The 21470-nt window shown below is 42.2% G+C and overlaps 1 protein-coding gene across 7 annotated transcripts in view; it reads left to right on the forward strand.

The window, feature by feature from the left end:
- PIK3AP1 (phosphoinositide-3-kinase adaptor protein 1) overlaps positions 1–21470 on the forward strand; it is a 1621635-nt gene that overhangs the window by 1313779 nt on the left and 286386 nt on the right. For 6 of the 7 annotated variants that reach the window (XM_085603661.1, XM_085603665.1, XM_085603660.1 and 3 more), the window contains one exon: positions 14520–14592. In XM_085603661.1, coding sequence (XP_085459787.1) covers positions 14520–14592 — 73 coding nt within the window. The remainder of the gene's footprint in view (positions 1–14519; positions 14593–21470) is intronic. The other variant, XM_085603664.1, reaches the window with a different exon arrangement.

A 21470-nucleotide genomic window follows, 5' to 3' on the forward strand; every position in this document is an offset into this window, starting at 1 on the left:
CCACTATTCTGGAAGATGTAAGAGTCGTGGGTGCTCCCAGGAAACTTTGCAACAATATCTGTGATGATGTTCCCTGCATCACAGATCACCTGCACATTGATGGAGTGGGTGGACTTCCTGTTCCTGTAGATGTGCTCTGTATCAGCTGGTGGACAGATTGGGATGTGTGTACCATCAATACAGCCGATGACATGGGGGAACTGTGCCATGTGATAAAAGTCTGTTTTTGTTTTCTGCAGTGCAGCCTGTGTGTTTGGGAAGCTTATGTAGTGGTGCATTCTCTGCATCATGGCATCCAGGAACTTCCTGAAGAAACGTGACAGGCAACTCTGGGATACCCCACCCACCGCAGCTATCACCACCTGATAACTGCCGGATGCCAGCAGATGTAGGCTGCAGAGCACCTGCACATGTGGGGGTATGGCGTGCGCCCTTCTTATTGGATGGTCCAGGAGTGGCTGTAGGTCCCTGATTAAGTCCATGATGGTTTCGGGGTCTAGCCTGTACCTCTCATGTATCTCTGCATCAGTCAGCTGGAATAGTGTGATGCGCTGTCTGTAGATTTGTTCCTCCCGTCGCCACACCCTCAGTCCTGCTGCCTGTAGACGTAGGCGCCTTGCAATGACGTACATAGCGGCCATGTTGTCCACGCTGTAGCATTTTGGGATTGCTCATATGCATTGTTGATGGTTACCACCTGCTTTCAATCCGTGTTAATTACCGACTCTAATTTACCGATTTTCTTGGATTTCTTAATTACCGAGTGCTCCTACATGTCATTTTCATTTTTACCACTTCATATTTACCACTTCATATTTACCGATTCGTTAATTATGTATTCGGTAACTCTGAATCGGTATTTTGGAATTCGGTAAATATGAATCGGTATTTACCGCCTCATATTTACCGAAAATTGGTTTTGGGACTCCTACATCTCACTTGTCTGAATACCGGTCGGTAACGGCATATTTACCGAAAATCGGCCGTTACCGACCGGTATTTGGCTACCTACATGAGGCCCAAAGTGTGCAAGGGACCCACGTCTGGGAATACCCTGATAACTTAGGGCGAACAAAGCAAACACAAGGAGATGATGGTCCGAGCGCTAAAACTTTTCAGACACTCACCCCAGTTACAGATCTGGGTTGAATCCATCATTGTTCTTTAGCTCACTTAGCCACCCCAGTTCAGACCCAGCCATATACAAATCAGGGATTTCCAAACAGTGTGATATAACTTTACTTGACCTTCTTACACCGGAGGCAGTATCAGATGGATGCATTGCCCAGCTTCCACAGGCAGTTTTAATATATCCTATGAAAATACTTAATATGACAAAATAGCTACTGAGCAAGCCTCCATTTTCGCATCCTGCCTCAATTTCACCAAGGTTCTTTTCCCAACTGTACCTCTTCTTTCCAACTGTCAGGAGGGTTAAGAACCAGGGACCTATGCACCCTGCATTTTCTTTTTCAGATATTAATTCCTTTGTTATTTTGGGTAAAAAGAGTAGAATTGTAGGACTTTAGTCAGGGCCATCTTATGGGACCATATGGCATGAGGCTATTCAAAATATCTAAAAAACTATGTTTGAAGCAATTTGAGCTTCACAGCCAACTGTTCAAAGGGATTGATGTGAGTTCCTGTCCAAACTTTGCTCAGATACATGGCTATCAAGTCCCAGGTCCTAAACGTTTTGGGACGTGTATCGACCAAGTCCCACACTAAAGGTGGTTCTTTGGTTATTTTTCCTCAATTTACTCAACCACTTTATCTGCCTCAGGGCCTTATACCAGCATGGAGAGGGGGTCTTAGCGATCTGTGGCAGGCCAATAGGGCAGCTTTCCCCGATAAATAAGTAAAGTATTCCATGGTCTTCCAATAGATTAAGTTCCAGTCTTATTGCTGGGTCCTACCTGTCACTGAATAGCCAGTCGTTTATAGGCAGCATCTGGAAAGCAAGGTAATGTAGGTAAGTCTCACCAGTTCCCAGACCTCCCTTTTAAGGTGATTGGGTTAATTTCACATAGTAGATCCTAAGTGTCTTACCCGCCCAAAGAAAACTAGAGATCATGGATTGTAATTCCATGAAAAAGCTGTCTGGAATAATGTAGGGGTAATTTTGTAGGGAATAGAGAAATCAGGGGAATGATACCATTTTAAAAAAAGGCGACCTACCCATTTTAGATATGGTAAGAGATGACCAACCCTCCAACTCATTCTTCATACTGGGAAGCAGGAGCTTAATGTTTAAGTCTCAGCTCCTTTACTGATCTGCAGTCGGTTATCTTAATGCTAAGGTATGTGAAATGATCTTCTGCCAATTGTAGTTGAGTGTGTGCTAGGCAATCTAGAGGATACGTTAACCGTAGCTAGTTTACCAGCAGGTATCCTAAAGGTCTGTAGCATCAGTGACAGCCTAGGAAAGATTTGGTCTGGTGTCTGCATATAAAGCAGCATGTGTTTAGCTTATAACGACAACCTATCTTCGGTTGCATGGTCCTACTGTAGTTCCTTCAGTTGAGCATCTTTCCCAGTTCATTCCAACAGTGACTCTACAGTGAGGGTGAATAGCAAAGGAGAGAAGGTGAACCTTTGTAGTGAACCACGTCTGATAGGAAATGAATTAAACATCACCCCTCACACTCGAACCTGAGCACTTGAGGCATTATGTAGTGTGGCAATACCATTATAAAATAGTGGGGGCTGAAGTTGATTCTATACAGCATCTGGAGCATGAAGGGCCAATATGCAGACTCCAAAGCTTATTTGAGATTTACAAGGACCAGTGAAGTCGTCCCCTGCAGTTTAGTGGCTCTAGCCAACGCAACTTTCCAAACACCACAGGCAGTGTTGTGTACTCCTGCCAGGTATAAAGCTTTTTTGGTCATTGCGTATCAAGCAGTGTCTAACTTTCATTATTCTAATGGCTAGAATTTTTGTAAAGATCTTAACTTATATATTAATTAATACGATTTGGTGTATATCACATACCTGTTGGCCAGTTTGCTAGGCTTTTGGAGGAGTGACATGGTAGCACCTCTGACGTCGTGGTGGAATGAAGACATGCTGATGGCCACCTTGAACATTAACAACAGGTTTAGTATGAAAAGGAAGGTGTACTTCTTAAAGAATTAGATTGGGAAATCATTAGTCTCTGGCATTGTGCCTAAGGGCATTGCCATAATAGCCTCCTGAAACTCTTCAACCATAATGGGCAGGTCCAGATCAGCTCAGTCGGCAATTGTGTGCTGCATTTCTAGGGGTAGGGGCTGCTGAGTGTGGTAGAGACCCTTGTAGTGAGCATCACTCACACGGGAGTCAGGGAGACTGCCTTCTTCATCTGTCTGTATTGCGGTAACGAATTTAAGGGGCACCTCCTTACAAAGCAGCCAATACACGTCCTTACCTGCCTTGGTTCTAAAATTGTAGACATTGAATTGGGACATTGTCTTGATTATCTTTGCTATGTCAAATAGTTTTATTCTCAATGATCCTCGGCTGTTCATGTTGTGTGTGCCTAAGCCTCTTTCAACTGGCTTTCACTGACACACCAGGGGGCGGGGATGTGGATGGTGAGGGCGCAGCAGCATTCATCAGCGCCACGCCTTGTGGCGGCAGTGCCATGGTGGAGGTCAGTAGGGCATGATAGATCCCAGCTACATTTCGATGATGTGCAGCAGTGGCTGTCATACTTGCCGCCTCCATCTGCACCATGTCCTCCATGAGCCTCCGTATGTGGCCAGCTCACGGCTGGCATCGCTAGGGCCACTTTGAGCGGACAGGAGTTCTTCTCTCCACGTCATGACTCCAGCGATGTCAGTCAGGGCTCATTGGAGACCATGGGGCGGACATAGACACCCAAGGATGGCATCCAGTTTGGCAGCCATGATGCCGAAGCCCACCCGCACCTGTTCAGCCGTCTCCATCTGGCACTCCAGCACACGGCGTTGGAAGGCCATGTGTTGTTCCTGGAGGCTTTAGGTGGGTGCCGGGGCTGTGGGTACCTCCTGCTGGGTGGTTTGGGTGGTGGGTGGGGTCTCATCGATGTAGCTCGGCTGCCCAGAGCCTGGAGGTGAGTGGCGGATGAGGTCAATGATGTCTTGGATGGTTTGGGCTGGCATTGTCCTCCTCGTCTTCCGTGAAGAGTGGCTGGGACTGCTCTGCAGGAGGTGTTTATGTTTCCCCTGCGATGTGAAGGGGAGATGGTGTATTACAATGTGTCCACATGTGTGTAGACGCATGGTACAGTTTGACATTCAGACAGCATGTCATTGTACATTGTGACAGTCTGTAGATCTGGGCGATGACTCAGAGTCATTGTGGGTGTGCACTGTGCTCTGCTTGATTATGCATGTGTGCCATTGTGCCCATCTCCACCCGTCCCCCCAGTACCTGGTGGTCACTCACCCTGTTGCAGTTGTGTTGTGCCCTGTCAAGCAGTGTCCGGTCCCCCGACTCCGGCCACAGTCTCCACACTGATGACTGCCGACACCAGCTCCTCCATGTCATCAAACTCCAGCTGTGGCGCTGGGCCCCCACGTCCAGTCTGCATTGTTGCCTTCTGGTTGGCGGAGAGTTTCTCCTTGGTCTTCCGCTTGATGTCATGCCATCGCCTCTTGACCTCGTCCATTGTTCGCTTGTGCTCTCCGATGGCATTCACCTTGTCGACGGTGACCCGTCATATTGCAGTTTTGGTGCCCAGTGACACGTTGGAGGTGACGAAGAGTTGTTGATGGTGTTCCATCACCTCCGTGACTGTGATCCTGTTCGCCTGCGGACTAAACTTCGTCTTCCTCGTCTTCTTGTCCTTGCCCTTCCCTGTCCTCGTGGTCCCAGGCTGGTCATCGGGGGTGCTTGTGAGGTTGCGCTCGTCCTCTGCACCTGCTTCGGCTGCCTCCATGGTGCTTGGGTGTAGGTCAATTTGTGTGTGGGTGTTTATTCTGCTTTTATGGAGATTTTTCCCACCTGCCAGGTGTGTGTTGCAGGCCTGGTGCTGCTTATCGCTGATTTCCTCATCGCGCTTTGGCCCATCGCAGGTTTGTTGGTATTGTGGTTTGTGTTTTTATCTCCATCGAAGTGGTTTTATCGCAGATATTGTCCGCGGCAGACTATTGCATGCTACCGCCTTGTTGTGAATCCCACGTTGTCACGGGGTTATATTCCCGCGATGTCTGCGATATTGAAAGTTGCATTACGCTACTCCTGCGGTAGTTATCACAGGTTCTTGTGAATGTACCCCATAGTTGGTTTGCCCCCTATGACACCCCTGTCACTCTCAGAACAATGGATGAGCCATGGAATCCCTGAGAGTATATTTAGAATGTTGATGTACTCTAGTCAGCATTGCACCTTGATGGTTGAGGGAGCCGAGTGGCAGTTGGGAACATTATTGAAGACAATAAACATAGCTGTTTCACCTGCATGAGCCTGCTTCATCCGTCTTACTTTGTTTAATTGGCGACGACTACAAACCACTGTGCAGGGGGCAGCCTGGTGTTCCCACCCCTGTGATTTTCTATATCTTCATCTGCTTCACAGGTACCCTTCATAGATCTCCGATCTGTAGGTTATCACTTCAATTCAATTCAATTCAATTATTCCTTTATTCGACCTTCCAAAAACAAGTCATAAAAGGTACACATAATAGCAAACAACATTAAAATCAAACTCATTAAAGAAAATTACAATCACAATTTCCATTTAAAATAAGAAAAACCACAGGCAAAGACAATGATTTGATCGTAGCTAAAGTGGCAGTGCAAATAAACTGGATAGCAGCAGGTATTATCCAATAGCATTAAATATTAAAATCAGTCTTGTAAAAGAGTTAGCAGCAACAATAGGCATTTTAGCAGAAATACAATAAATACAGGAGCTGTTAAAGTGCATTGATATTAAAACAACATACTCCTGCTCTTTGCTAAGGTGCACTTCAAAAAGCTGACAACAGCAAAGCAAACGTCACAATCATTAAGTTGCAGGAGAAAATACAAAGCCGCTTTACACTTAGAAAATGTATACCTGCGCAGAAGCAGTAATACAAATTTCCTAGTAAATGGAAGATGAAATTGACAGAAAAAAACAAAGTGCAAACTAATTTGGCTTGAATGTTCATCACAAGGGCAAGCGGTAATAGTTTTAGGAGAATACTTGCCGAAAGGGAAGCATATCAACCAGCGAAATGAACCCAGCCTAAATCTGATCAGCAAATTCCTTTTGTGAACATTATTTACATATAAAAGATACGGGGTGATAGAGGAAGGTACTTGAATAAGGCAATAATCCCGGACAGTGTGTTTGTACACTTCAAACAATTCCCTAGAGGATTCTTTGTGCTTTCGGAAGCTATCCAACACCCTCTGTCGGTCCCCTGTGCCAATTGATTCTGGGTGCTCAAACAATGAGACACAACCAAGTTCCGTGAGGCAAGTTTTAATGAATACAAAGGCCTCGGGAACAACTTAAACAGTCTCCAATAATTGCCCGGTTAAACTCGGCTTCTTCGTTTGCCCAGATAGAACTCCAGGTGGCTAAAGGTGCTGCATTTATAGTATCTAGGACTTCAAGACTTAGCTCCAGATGGTGGTAAAAATGCGGCGATGAGGGGGAACTCCTAAAACTGTACGACAAAATCTATTTTTCTCAGTCTTCATAGCAAGTACATCCCTGCATCCCCAAATACCCATGTCATATGTTAAAATTGGTATACATTTACGATTATAAATCTCTAAAATTGGGCCAATGGGCTTTTTACCTATGGACATTGCAAGGGAGAAAGTGGTCTCAACTGCTCACGTGTATCGTGTTATTCTATTTTTTATGCAAGTGTGCCACGTGCTACCTTCATCGAATTCCAGGCCTAAATACGGGAAGGAACTAAGCCTCTCCAACTTCTTGCCCTCTATGTTCAGACTACGGGATTTAGCATTTTTGGGGCCAAAAATCATTATAAAAGTGTTCTTATAGTTTGGCTCCAGCCCCAGGTCCTTCATAAAACTAACATAGCTGGCAATAAGTTTTTTAAGGCCATTCGCAGTCCTTGCCAAAAGGACTGCGTCATCCGCATAGAGTAGGACTGGCACAGCCTTTTTCTCCACTTGCGGAAAGTCAGCCCCAACCAAAACTAAAGTGTTCTCCAAATCGTTGGTATAGAGGAGAAATAAGATTGGGGCAAGGACACAGCCTTGGCGCACCCCGCGCTTGATATTAAATGGCTCTGAACATTTTCCATCATTACCATACCTCACTGAAGCGGAAAGTACATGCTGGATAAGCCTCAATAAGGAGCCCGGACCCGCTTCGACTCCCATGTTTATTAGGATGTCCCACAACTTAGAGCGTGAGACATAGTCAAACGCACTGGTCAGGTCCATAAAATCCAGATGAGTTGGAAGCACCCTTCGCGAATTATACTTAACCAAAATAAGGTGACAGTTGAGGCACTGTTCGATTGTGCCTAGCCCCTTCCTAAACCCATACTGACTGGGGGCCAAGATGTAGTTGACGTTAATCCAGTCTTCCCCTTCATATAAACCAGATTTTGGCATACTAAATTCGGCTGTACTGAAACATCTGCAGCACTAGAATCAATAGAATAGAGACCACAAGTCTCAGATGATATATGGACGGTTACTTTATCGGCTGGTAGGATGGGAGATAAAACTGACAGTACTGCTTTCCAGAAGGCTTGGGGATCTTTAGAACAACAAGCACCCACTATTAATTCCCACTTTTCCTCCTTCAGGGCTGACTTTCTTTTTTTGTGGCAAGCTTATACAGTTTCCTGATTTCCCTAATCGCAGTCTGGTCTCTAGGTTTTTGCTTTAGAGCCCTGCGTAAGATGTTATTAGCTTCTCTGCAGGCATTGTCAAACCATGAATGTACTTGATGGTGTGGCTGGGTAATGGGTCTAGAAAATAGAATCTTTACTTTGTCTAATAGATTTACAAAACTAGATAGGATGCAGGCTGAGTCGCGTGGCATACAATAGCAGATACGCACCATGGCAGAAATAATAGGTATCACCTGGGATGCTGTACTCCATACCACCCTACGCCCTGCGTCCGTAGTGGATAATACCTGGGTAGGTGGAGGCTTAGGCTTTTGTCCCATATATGGTAGCACTATCTTTGCAGAGATAGGATTGTGATCGCTGTAAAACTGAATAAGAACCTCACAGTCCTTAATAAGGGAAAACATGCTCCAGGTGACAAATATATAATCAATAGTGCTTCCTGCAACTTGTCCTATAAAGGAGGGAATATGTTGGTTAGTCAATTTGGGGGCCTTATTAACCATACCCTGTTCTAGCAAATAGGAAAATAGGACCCGCCCCCTAGCATCCATCACGTTATGGTCTGGCTCTTGGGAGATTGGATCAAAGGTAGTTGGAGAAAGGGACGGAGGATGCCCAATCCCGCATTGAAGTCCCCTGTCACCAGCAGCTTAAAGGGGCAATCCGCTCGAGCCTCTCTCTCCACAGACATATCAGCACAAATAGGCCTTGAAAGTCACCTTTGGATGTAAAGTTACTATAATAAAAATTTACCAGATACAACTTATTAGTATCTTTCCAAGTAAGACAAAAGGCCTGCGCTTCCCCCTGTTCCTGGAATAACTGTACAATCAGACCAGCAATTTCCACTTTAGACCAGGCCGACAGACCCCCTTTAGCTCTACCCGCTATAGATGGAGTAGCGGGCAAGCTTAAACACGAGAACCCATTAAATACAATATCCTTGCTCTCCCAAGTTTCCTTCATGAAAACTATATTGTAAGTCATAATGAAGGATCGCCTTCCCTCCAGTGGAATCTTTGAAGCTACTCCCGCTATATTCCAGCTTAAAATATTCAAGCATACGTTGTCTATTTGACCTTCATCGTTACCTAAGCTCACACTGGCCCCTAAAAGGGACAGGTTCTGTAAGCTACCAGGGGGCAATTGGGGAACAGAGGTTAAACTAGCAAGAGCCTCCTCAAGATTCATAATACAGGGTCCTACACACAAATAATCATGTGAGAAAGTATTATTAGCTTGTACAACAGGACTGGAATTACATGGACCCCCAACCTTCTCCATTGATCCAGACACAGTGGGGAGAGGATTATGTCAGGGAGAGGGTGGCATTTGGGTAGCAAAAACTACATTATCAAATGACCTGTCCACCTCCTGGAGGTCGGAACAGACAACCACCTCCCCAAACCGTCAATCAATATCTTCCAGCCCAAACAATGGAGCAAATCTATTGGTCAGGTGGAGTGATACTGAAGGAGTGGGTCTAGGCATCACAGAGTCACAGGGAACAAGACTACCAGGAGTACAGGATTGATTCGCAAACTTCTGATAAAAAAGCCAAGTTGGACTATCTTGATTGAACTAGTTTTGACCATTACCATAGTTGCTTTATGCAGTATTTCCTAAACTACAGGCAGGGTACAAAAATTGACCACAATAACATCTCCATTGTTTCCATTATCCCTGCCTCCAGTGCCTCCAACCCGTCTAGCCATCGAAATGTCTTTGGATATGTCCCAGTCACCAGTGACGTTGGTATTCAGCCAATAGATGGATTTGTTCATTAGGCCTCTGGTGGTTTCCATATTAATTTCTGTAAGCCTGGGCACATTTTTCAATGCAACAACATACAAGGCAGATGCTGGGGGAAGGTGTATCACGGGAAAAATGGCCTGGTTTGAGGTACCGGGCTGCCTGTTGTGTGACAGGGTGGGTTATTGGTAAGTTTTCACGTGGATGTAAAACAGCCTTGCTCTGAGCAGGGATAGTAAAGGTAAAATCAGAGACAAAGTACTGGTTACAAGTCGAAGTCCTGGGATCCGGCAGCTTCGCCAGGTTGGATTCAATTTTTGCTAAATGTTCAAAAATAGGGCGTAACTTGGAATCCAAAAGATCACCAAGGTATTTGCTCAAACCACACCAGGTATTCTCATTAACCTCAACTGATCCCCCACAGAAATAAGGTAAGCAGAATAGGCAGGCATACTTTAGACCAGGCAAAAACGACCAGCCACCGCTCTTGTGGCATCAATGAGAAGGGAAAACACTGTACCTTGGGCCATGGTCTGTTGTAGATGCCAAAGAATTCCGCTGCAGGCCTTAGGGGGTGGCCCAGGCCAGCCTTATCCGGGCTTTGACGGCCGCAGACGGGCCCGCCCTGGCCCGGGCATGCCCGTGTTCTGCGGGAGCAGCTAAGTGCCCTTAAGCGCCCTCAGGCGCGGGAAGTGCAAGGTTGGCGCCTCTGGGCGCTTAGAATTGGGGGGCTTGCAGTCCCCCTTGGCGAGAGTGACATCTGTGCTGATGGCAGCTCCCCAGAAATTCACTTCATTATGCCTTGATGCAACGGAACAGTCAGTCAAGCAGTTTCTTTCATCAGCTGAAGACTAGCTTTCCACAGCTGCGTGGTGTGGTTGAGCCTCGTGTAATCATAATCAGCTGTGTCCTGAGCATGCTCTTTCGAAGATTGCTGTATGGGGCACTGCGTCTGCATCAGAGTGCTGTTTTATGCCTGGAAATCCTGCTGTTACGGTGTGCAGTGATTTTCAGAGTTGATCACTGTGCGGGCACTGACACTGTGCGTATGCTGTTGGTTCGTATTTCCGCACTGTTGGGTCATAGTAATCCATGCAGGTCTTCGGGAACTACAGTTTCTTCGTTGCCATTCTGACGGGGTGTTTTTGTGGAGCTGTCTGCCCGTTACACTCACCTGGTGGATTTGAGGAAGTTGTGATGGGTTTTGTTTTCCAATTAGAGGCTTGTTGTCATTGAGGAAAATTGTGTGATGTCCTCTAATCCGCTGACAAGCACAGCCTCTTGCAGTTTATGCCTGTTTATGGCTGCCGCAACATCACTACTGGATGTAACACATGTGTGATATCCTTTGAATCGCTGACAGGCACAGCGTCCTACAGTCCATGCCTGTTGCAGCTGTCAGCACGTTGCTACCGAATTTGGCATGTCCCTGACAGGCACAGCATGAATTTTGGGGAGCTTTTTCTGTTGTTTTCTCGACTGACAGGCACAGCATTCTTGAAATTGTGGCCTTCTTTGCTTTCGCACTGCACCAGTCGCATCCCTCCCACTTCATATGTCACAAATGGTTGTGGGAATTGCCTTCTCTTTCTACATATTGGGCCCCTGATAGGTGTATGTATTGGCTGCATTAATATATATATTTCCAAGGAATTTCTGCGGCTGGATCGAGTGTGGAGGCAAGCCCTGTTTTAAGCTGCCACAGTAGTTCCTGGGTCTTAAAGGCGAAGTTGATTTGATCTTAAAGGGATACCCTACTTTCTGTGAAGAGAGTTATAGGAGCTAAAAAAAACTATAAATGAAAACAGATATATTGAGCATGCCTAATAGGATGTAACTGTATGTCATACAGACTTTCAGTAGAGGTATTATATCTTTAACCTGACATCTCCTTTTGCTATTCCTTCCCATTCACATATACTGTTGACATTTTCCTGGGTATTTTATAAATATTTTCATATATTCTTTCTCGACATGGCTGTAGCAAACATGAGCCAACCCCCACCGTTTCTTAATGAGGAAGGAGAACCAGATATTCCTTGGGATAGATGTATCAAAATATTACATTCTTATTTAATTGCTATTGGGGGAGGAAAATTTCTTCTATAAGGAAACAACACATTTGGTTGCATAACTTAAGGGTCCAAGGAAGAAAGGTTTATGAGGATTTATCTGACAGCTGTGAAGGGGAGGAAGATGGGGAAGAAGATGTGTTTACTACAACATTAAGGACACTAGGAACTCATTTTGAGGAAAGATTAAATGTGGTGCTTGAGAGGCATACATTTTTTAACAGAGTGCATTGAAAAAATGAAAAAGTTACTTCGTTTAAAGCAACTTTAAGAGGGCTGTCTGCAACTTGTGAGCTTAGACATTTAACAGATTCCCTAATTAGAGACCAATTGGTCTGATGTACTAATGACCACAAGGTCCAAGAGAGACTTTTAACTCAAAATCCAGACCTTTATGAAGCAGTTAATGTAGCCAAGAGTATTGAACACATGGCTATATGGGTACAATAAATGAAACTTAATAAGAATAACAGTAAAGATGAAAGGGTAATAAATATTATAAAGGACACAGACCAGGTTCTTAGAGTTTAAGATGGTAAACAAGGAGTTATAAAAAAGTTGAAAAATGAAAAGTTGAAATGCTATAGATGTGGAAATTTTAATCATCTTGCCAATTACCATAAATGTACAGGCAAAGGTGTTAATTTCAGAAAATGTAACAGGACAGGGCATTTTGCGAAAATGTGTAAAGTAAGGGACACTGGGAAAGTGGTACATGTTGTTCATACGGAGGTTAACTTTGAACCCAGGGAAGATAACACATTCATTTTTCAGGTGTATAACCAAGGGGATGATGACAAAATTAGGTATCCCTCATGTGCGATTCCGCCAGATGGTAAGACAATCAGTGCTTATGCAGACTCCTCTTCACCATATACTTTAATTGATAGTGAAACCTTTCATGACAATTTTAAAGAAACATAATATATTTTAGAGAATACAGACATGCATCCAGGTGGTTATAACAAGGATCCTATTCCCTTAAAAGGCATGGTGAAAATATGAATTTCATTTAAAGACCGATACACTAGCGGTAAAGTCTATATCATTGAGAAGGGGTGTAATTTATCAGGCTGGAAACACCAAAGAGATTTGGTAATAACATTAGATCCAACAATTAGGAGCAAGCTCTACTCATAGACAGTACCTTAGTGGGTAGGGATATATTCCCAGAAGTGTTCACAGACAAGATAGGGATACTAAAGAATTATCTACACAAGTTCAAACTTAAAATCAGACTCCATTCCTATTGTACATAAAAGACGTTCCTTTCCTCTACTCATGAGAGGACCAAAAAAAAGAAGAGCTAAAGAAGTTAGAGGAGCAAGAGGTACTAGAAGCTGTGGAAAGATCAGAATTGTTGACCCCGAATGTTCAAACTTTCAGAAAGAAAGGAAAATACATTTGGAGGTGTGTTGATTTGAGGAGTTTAATTGCCAATATATGGATCGACAGGCATCCCTTTCCAAAAATAAATGAAATGTTGAGCATTATACTTAATGCCACATATTTTTCATTATTAGGTCTTTCGTCCGCATACCATCAGGTTGCTCTCCACCCGGATTCACAAATACTTACAGCTTTTACCTTGTGGGACCTATACATTCTTGAGGATGCCAGTCAGTCTCGCAACAGCAGCGGCAGTATTCCAAAGAATAATGCAACATGTCCTTGATGGAGTGGATAAAACAATATGTTTCCAGGACGATATCCTGATTTATGGCTCAAATTAGAACACAACTGCAATTTGAGAAGACTTTTTGAAAAACTCAGGAAGGCTAATCTTACTCTCAAGAAAAACAAATGTAAAATAGGGGTAGCATCAGTAGGTTTTTGGGTCAAACTGATTCTAGTGAAGGAATAAAACCAAATATGGATTTGATTGGAGTAGGTTACCAAAGCTCCTATTGTGACAAATAAAGATGAAATCAAATAATTTCAGGGCTTAGCTGAATACATGTCAAAATTCATTAAAATGAAATGAATTTTTCAATCAATCAGAAATCTATTAAAGAAAGGCACTCCTTTTGAATGATTACCTGATGATACCCTTAAATTTAACGAGATCAAGAAAGCCATTACCTCAGTTCCTTGCATTGGAAATTTTGAAAGTAAAAGAGATAATATATTAACTAATGATGCTAGTAATAAAGTTCTTGGTGCCACTCTTTCCCAAATAGTGGAGGGCAAAGAAAGAATAATAGCATTTGCATACAGGACCCTGAAAGAGTCGGAATTTAATTATTCCACCATTGAGAAGAAAGCGCTTTCTTGTTTCTGGGCCACCAATCAATCTAAATATTGTCTGTGGGGTCTACCATTTTTGTTTTGTTTTTTGTTTGTTTTTTAGAGTTTTATATATCGCAAACTAGACCCAAGACATCGGGTATCAATTTGCTTTACATGAGCACCAGTTTCGTTACAGATGAACACAATTTACCATTAGTGTTAAGAGCTGATCGCAAACCCCTTAGCCCTGTTTTTGTAAAGGAAAATATTGAGAAAACTACTCCCAGGATTAGCAAGTCGTTAATCCATTTACAAAGTTTTAATTTCAGAATTGAGTATGTGCCAGGAAAAAGAAACACCGTTGCTTATTTCCTGGAAGGAAATAATCTCCGCCACTACCGATCGCTCGAACAAGCACAATGCATGTACTATCTGATCCTTAGAGTCAGAAGGACACCTACACAAACTTATTGTAAACTTTAGTGGTGATAGTACATTGAATTTCCTTTACAAATAATTTATAAAGTGCATTTGTTTGATGTTAAGAATAACGTCTTGGTGATGTTGATATTGCTGCTGTTTCATAGGCCAACTAGAAACTTTCAAAAACCAAGTTTACGAACGCGGAGCTATGAAGAGTTTTAAATCTGTTTTCTAATTGTCTCTAGGAAAACCTGCAGAGATTACGAGAGAGCATAACCCGACGGAAAGTTGAGGGACAAAAAAAAGGTAAAGGCTCAGGTAAGTGTAAGTACTATCAGTTTATAAATTGTATATATCTCAGTCATTTTGGAGAGGGGTAGGTTGAATAATACATATACTGTAGTTGTCAAGTGAGTTTGATCAAACTTCAGTTCCTGGATGTAAGTGACTCTTTTAACATACTATGTATTGCTGTACTCTGTAAACTCTAAGGCCTCAAAGTTCTTGGTCAGAGGTTTACTGCCACATACTACTATGGATTAAGGTAAAGGCACATGATAAAGAAATGCTTTCAGTTGGCAAAGAACATTCCGTACATACTCTCTGAGACATTTACAGTGCTAGAATTAGGTAGATTTGGTGAGTTGGTTCTGTATTACATTATGAATACATAATGTCTTGGTCTGCTTCAGGCGCACTCCCATTTAATGCACCAGGCGCAAACCTGATATTTTTGGATGGGTGAGTATTTGCTCATACCCACATGATAAGGGGCCAGATGGTGGGTTGCAAATTGCGATTTACTTGCGACTCACAATCTGCGACTTGCAAATTGAAATGTACTAATGTGTCATAGACACATTTTGCAATTCCAAATGGCGGACATTTTTTACGAAAGTAGGTAACAATACAAGGTCAGGCAGATCAACTATTTTAAATGTCTGATTTGCCTGGCATCATGTGACCAGTGATTTATTACTGCAGCCATTTTGTTTGCCTTAGTCAGGCATACAAAAAAGGAATAGATTAAATGGAAGTATTAAAAATATTATTTAAAAAATGTGTTATTTAAGGCTAAATATAACTATGAATGATAAAGAATAATATATATATATATATATTTGGGCGGTTTTTTGGGGGGGCAAAGTGCAGAAGTGGATTTTTACAACAAAGTCTCAAATATGCAAGGCATCAGTCCCACCATCACCTTTTTTGCAATCTCCAGGTGAACCGCACATACCATGAAAGGAGTGGTTTAGAGCATTTAATACATTATGGGTGCAACTGATGGCTTTAAATTTAAAACAGAGAGGAAGAGATGGCTATTGGAACATTCACTGGGCATGGAAGGCCAAGAAATACCTTTATATCTTCCCGATCTATTAACAGATGATATGGATAAATATGAATTGGCTGTAACGAAACTCAAGAAACACTTCTGCAAACCACCAATCTTAAGTTCTCTAGAGAACAGTGAGCTGCAGAATCAGTTGACATTTATGTGACTTCTTTACAGGTTTTGGCGGCTAAGTGTGAATTAAGAACATTTACTGACCAGTTCATCAGAGACCAATGGGTAACTAAGTGTTATAACAAAAAAATACAGGAACGACTATTTATCTGCAAGAATTCTTCTCTAGATTAAGTGGTCGACATTGCCAATAGTATACAGGATTAAAAAAATTCAGTTAAAGAATTGAACGAAGACACTGAAGAAGCTGTACTTCTAGTAAAACCTAACAAATCTGGGTCTAAAGAAGTGGTTGACAACAAAAAAAACAAAGCTGAGGTGGTGTATGTTTTAGCTGTGGTTCTAAATTTCATGTGGCATCATTTAAACATTGCCCTGCTTTGGGTAAAGAGTGTCTCAAATGTGGCACGTCTGGGCATTAGTCAGAGTTTGACATTCTCAACCACGCAAAAACAATGTGAAAATAGCGGAGGAAGAACAAGATTTAGCTCATTGCATGGATAATATGCTTTTCTGTGTGAGTTTGCATGAGAATGATAAGGCAATGGATCCATAGATGTTTTTATCAATAATGATAAAAATGTACTATTATTAACAGATTCTGGATAGAAAAAAAAAATTATCTCTAAAGATACTTATTCTAGTGAGAATTTTGAGAGCAAGTTAGAATACCAGATATTAAGCTATTTGGGTATATTGGCAAAAGAACTGATCTGGAAGTTTTTTGCAATGGAGTGATACAATTCAGAGGCTGAGAGGTTCAAGGCAAAGTCTGTGTTTCTCAACATGGTCCTGACATCCTAGGTTGGCATCACCAAGAATGTTTAGAGATTATTTTAAAACCTGGTCAAATCAATCAGATTCTAGTGGTGGATGAGTGTAAAACACCCATTATCAGTAATTCATTAAATTCAGTACTTGTAGAAAATGGGGAGAATTTTGAGGAAAAACTGAGCAAATTGAGTGGATTCTAACATGTTATTAAACTAAAAGAAGAGAGCATTCCGGTTAAACATAAACTTAGATGTATTCCATTGAGTATTAGAGGCAAATTGGATAATCTTATCTCACAAATTTGTCATGATGGTGTCATAGAATCAGTAGAATCATCCTTATGGTTATACCCAATTGTAGTGGTACAAAACAAATTATGAGCTGAGGATGTGCATCATTTTATTTTATTTATAAAGTTTTATATAGCAAGAACATGACCCAAGAGGGTATCAGAGCGCTTTACATTACACCGTTTGGAAACATTAGAGGATTGGGGTAATATACATACATTAAATATTCAACAGTCAATACAAAAGAGGTAGACAGTGGTATATAGGATAACATATGTGGCTAACAGTCACGTATGAATTAAAGTCTTAGGGTGTGAATTTGTTCATTAGAAGCATTTTACCTTCTTTTTTGAAGGAGGAAGAGGAAGAGATTCTGCGAACATCTGAAGGTAAAGAGTTCCAAATCTTAGGTGCGATACCTAAGAATGCTTTGCCACCCTTTCTCTTTTTGTGGAATGATTGTGGTTTCAGTAGTAGTGAACTCGCACTTTGCAAATGTCTGCAACCTCCCGACCGCTCTAGCTTTTGTACTAAGTAACTGGAGATATTGCTTTGCAGGGCTTTATGGGTGGGAGGCATATTTAAGTGTTTGTCTATGGTGATTCCCAAGGATTTCCCGGAGTCAATGTTGTGTGGAGCACAGTCAAAGGATGTTAGTTGCTTCAGCCACAGGTCTAACTTGGGTGTGTGATTGGGCGGGGGAGATGAGGAGGAATTCCATTTTTTTGGTGTTAAGCATGAGGTGGTAGCCAGTGAGCCAACTTTGAGTATTATGTAGAATAGCGTTCAGGGAGATTAAGTCTTCTGGGGAGGAGATCTTCATATACAGTTGTGTGTCATCTGCATACAGGTGATATAGAATGTTCGCAGAGTTCAGCGCGTTTGCCAGGGGTTCCATGAGTGGATTAAAAAGAATGCGTGATAGTGCTGAGCCCTGTGGAATTCATAGGGTGACCTTGGAGGGTTGAGAAAGAGATTGCTTCATCTTGATTGTTTGGGTTCTGTTGTTTAGGAAGGAGGTAAACCATTGTAGCACGGGGCCAGATAGGCCCATCTTTCGTTCCAGTAGGGACAATAAGTGGTCATGCTTAACCGTGTTGAAAGAGGAGGATAAATCAAGAAGTATCAAAAGACAAGATTCGTTATGGTCTAACATTTTTAATATGTCGTCCATTATGTGGGTGAGTGCTGATTCAGTGCTGTGACCTTGATGGAAGCCAGATTGGTGTTTGTCTAGGAGTTTGTAGTTCTCGATTTGGCTGCATAATTGAATTTGTACTCATTTTTCTAGCAGTTTCACCAGAGTGGGGATGTTGGATATAGGGCGGTAGTTGTTATGATCTGATTAAAGAGAGTTGACTTTCTGTAGTATGGGTGTTACCTGCCCTACTTTAAGACAGTCAGGTATGGTGCCTTGCCTAGGAGAGGCGTTTACAATCTTTGACCATAAGGGTAGTATAGAAGTTTTTTATCATTTTGAATAATGAAGAGGTAAGGGATCAGAGAAGTGATTGGAGGGGTTAATCGCTAGAAGAGTGTTATAGATTTCGTATTCAGGGATGGGCGTGAAGGTGTGCCAAGAGGCATTGTTTTTTGGAATTTCCATTGGTATACTAAATTGGTCCTTGATTTGTGAGTAAAATGTAGGCTTATTAGCAGTAGCTTGTGGAAGGGCATTCTTAGATTGAATGTCATATTCACTGATTTTTGTCTTTTCTAGGAAGAAATTGGCAAGCTCATCACAATTAGGGGTAGCCGATTTGCTTAGTTCCGTAGCGTTAGGAGTGTTGCACGATTGTTGTTCGACTATTTCAAATAATTTCGGGGACGATTAATGACTTGGTTCAGCTGGGTTCTAAAGAAGTCAGCCTTAGCCTTTAAGTCTTTCCTGTTGTATGTATTCCTCAGCGCTCTAAGGAGATTTAGGTGTTCAATGGAGGGTACCGATTTCCATATTCGTTCAGCTGATCTTAGCTTGCGACGATTAGAGTTCAGGTTCTTATTGAAACATGGTTTGGAGATTTTGGTGGCAACTTTTTTTTGGAGGGGAGCTGTAGAGTCAAGTATTTCAAGCATAGTGGAATTGTAAAAGGCTGTGAGGTCATGGACGTCAACCATGCCTGTCGTGAGGATCAGGTCAGAGTTGCTTCGGTTTACCAGGGCGATAGGGTTGATATTTTGGACATCCCTTTTCCATTGTTTTGTTTTTGTAGGTTGGCATCTTTTTGGAGTTACCTCAATATTGATGAAGAAGAAGCTCCTGTTATGGTCAGTCCAATCACATGGGATAATGGAGTCTAATAAGACATTGTTCGTTTTTGCTATGATGAGGTCTAATGTCTCTCCCTTGTTGTTGGTTGAACTGTAAAAAAGTTTATGACACGCACTACCAGGATACTTCAAATTTTGAAGGGGTGTAGTGTGCTACTAGGGATTCACTTTCTAATCCAAAAAGTGTTTAACGTGTAAACAACCAAGTTGCATCTCCTGGTTAGGAGCTGTCCCCCTGTGCACATCTATTAATCTCAAATGAATGGGTAAAAGTTTGATCAAGATAAGTAGTCCTCCAATTAAACAATTTGCTCTTTTCTGTGATGTTTATTTACACCAATATATGATATTTCTTCAAGGGGTGTTTTCTTCATGTAAGCGCTGTTTATTTGTTTCATTACAGATGTTTCCCCCTGATAAAGGGCACTGGGTTGCCCGAAATGCATCGGGATTGATGTATTAAAAATTGTATGGACTTTCACTTTAAAAAAAAGGCACGAAATTTGATATATAGAAATATCATATATTGGTGTAAATAAACATCACAGAAAAGATCAAATTGTTTAATTGGAGGAATGCTTATCTTGATCAAACATTTACCCATTCATTTGGGATTAATATTTGTGCACAGGGGGACATCTCCTAACCAGGAGATGCAACTTGGTGGGTTGGACTGTCACAGAATTGGGACAGATCCTGATCTGACAGAAAGGATTCAAGACAACTAACATTATGATTGTTCATGTTGTTCCAGTGGAGATTGAAGTCTCCTAGAAAAATCGGTGGCATTTGTGAGTTGTCATTGGATGTAATGACTTCCATTAACTTTTCGATGAACAGCAGATTATCACCAGGGGGGTGGTATATTATGTGAAGTTTGCTAGTGAGGCACTTGTCATTTGAGATGTTGATGCAGAGATATTCACAGGAGCATTGACCTGAGGAGTCCTAATAAGGCCTTATAGGTGGATGGACATCTGTTACCCTGTATTAAGTAAATAATTACCACCTTGGCTGGAGCTAAATGCTTTTCCAAGCTAAATATAAAATCAGCATATCATCAGGTAGTACTAGCAAAGGAATTTAGGCACCTTACTGCGTTTGTGACACCATCTGGAGTATTTCAGTTTTGCAAATGTCGTTTGGCCTGGTGTCCGTGGCAGCTTATTTTAGCAAATATTTGGGGAAGTCCTGAAAGATTTGAAGGGAGTCATGGTCTTCCAAATCGACATCCTAGTTTATGGCGGAAATTATATAAAAACATATCTCAACACTAAATGCTTTCTGATCTGCACTCAGAGCCAGGGGGTTGAAATTAAGACAAGATAAATGTGAATTTGGAGTAAGCAGAGTTGAATATCTGGGTCATGTGGTATCCAGAGACAGTATTGCACCACGTCCTGGGTTGCTCAAGGCTATTGAGAAAGTTCCGACTCTGGTTGATCAAGAGCAGCTTCAGGCCTTTCTTGACATGCATGAATTTTATGCTAAATGTATTCAAAATTTTGACTATGTCTATGTTCCTCGGGAGGAAGTGGGTAGGGTGGTGACAGCCGAAATTATGCCTCGCGGCCTTTTGGATCACTCTCCGGTGTCCGTTGAGATATGTATCGGTAGGGGGAAGCAACAGTTTCGTTGGAGACTATCCACTTGGCACCTGCAAAATGCAGAGTATGGGTCCCATATGAGTGAGGCGATTGCTCGGTATCTGTCGGATAACGAGGGATCGGTTACTAGCGCCGCGAGCTTGTGGGAAGCGATGAAGCCCACCTTGCGGGGAGTCGATATATCTTGGTGTGTGGCGGCTCGTAGGAAGCGCAGGGAGGAACTGGTTCAGGCAGAGGCGAGGGTGGAGGCGCTTGAACGTCAGTGCCAAGGGTCTGGGAGGGATCAGAATGTGCGGCAATTGCTTTATGCACAACAGGCCTATGCTGCCCTATTGTTGGATGATAATACACCTTGAGGATTTACTCAACTTATATTCATTAATTAAATAGTCACCGTAGTGAACTTCATTTCACAGAACTCAGACAAGGAACCAATTAGCAAAGTGACCACAGTTCATTTTTTCTATTGTTTATCTTTTATATTGTTTTATCTTAATAGGTTTCAGTACTTTGATACAAAAAATCTTTTTTATGTACAATAAAGGAATCTACAATTTTCATCTAAACAATGGCAACAAAAAACTACTGTCTCACTTCAGCACATATAAGCAGTAGTTAATGACACTTTTTTATAAACACATATGCACCATCCACAGTTGGTCATATATCAAAAAATTCTTCGTTTCAACATTTGTAATATCTGAAGACAACAAATGAAAGTTGTTTATAACAAAGAAGTGTCACAGCGTCGACCTTTCGTTCTCCTATCTGAAAGTTTTAATC

Source organism: Triturus cristatus, chromosome 1_2 (genome assembly GCF_964204655.1).
Source record: "Triturus cristatus chromosome 1_2, aTriCri1.1, whole genome shotgun sequence".
Lineage (NCBI taxonomy): Eukaryota > Metazoa > Chordata > Amphibia > Caudata > Salamandridae > Triturus > Triturus cristatus.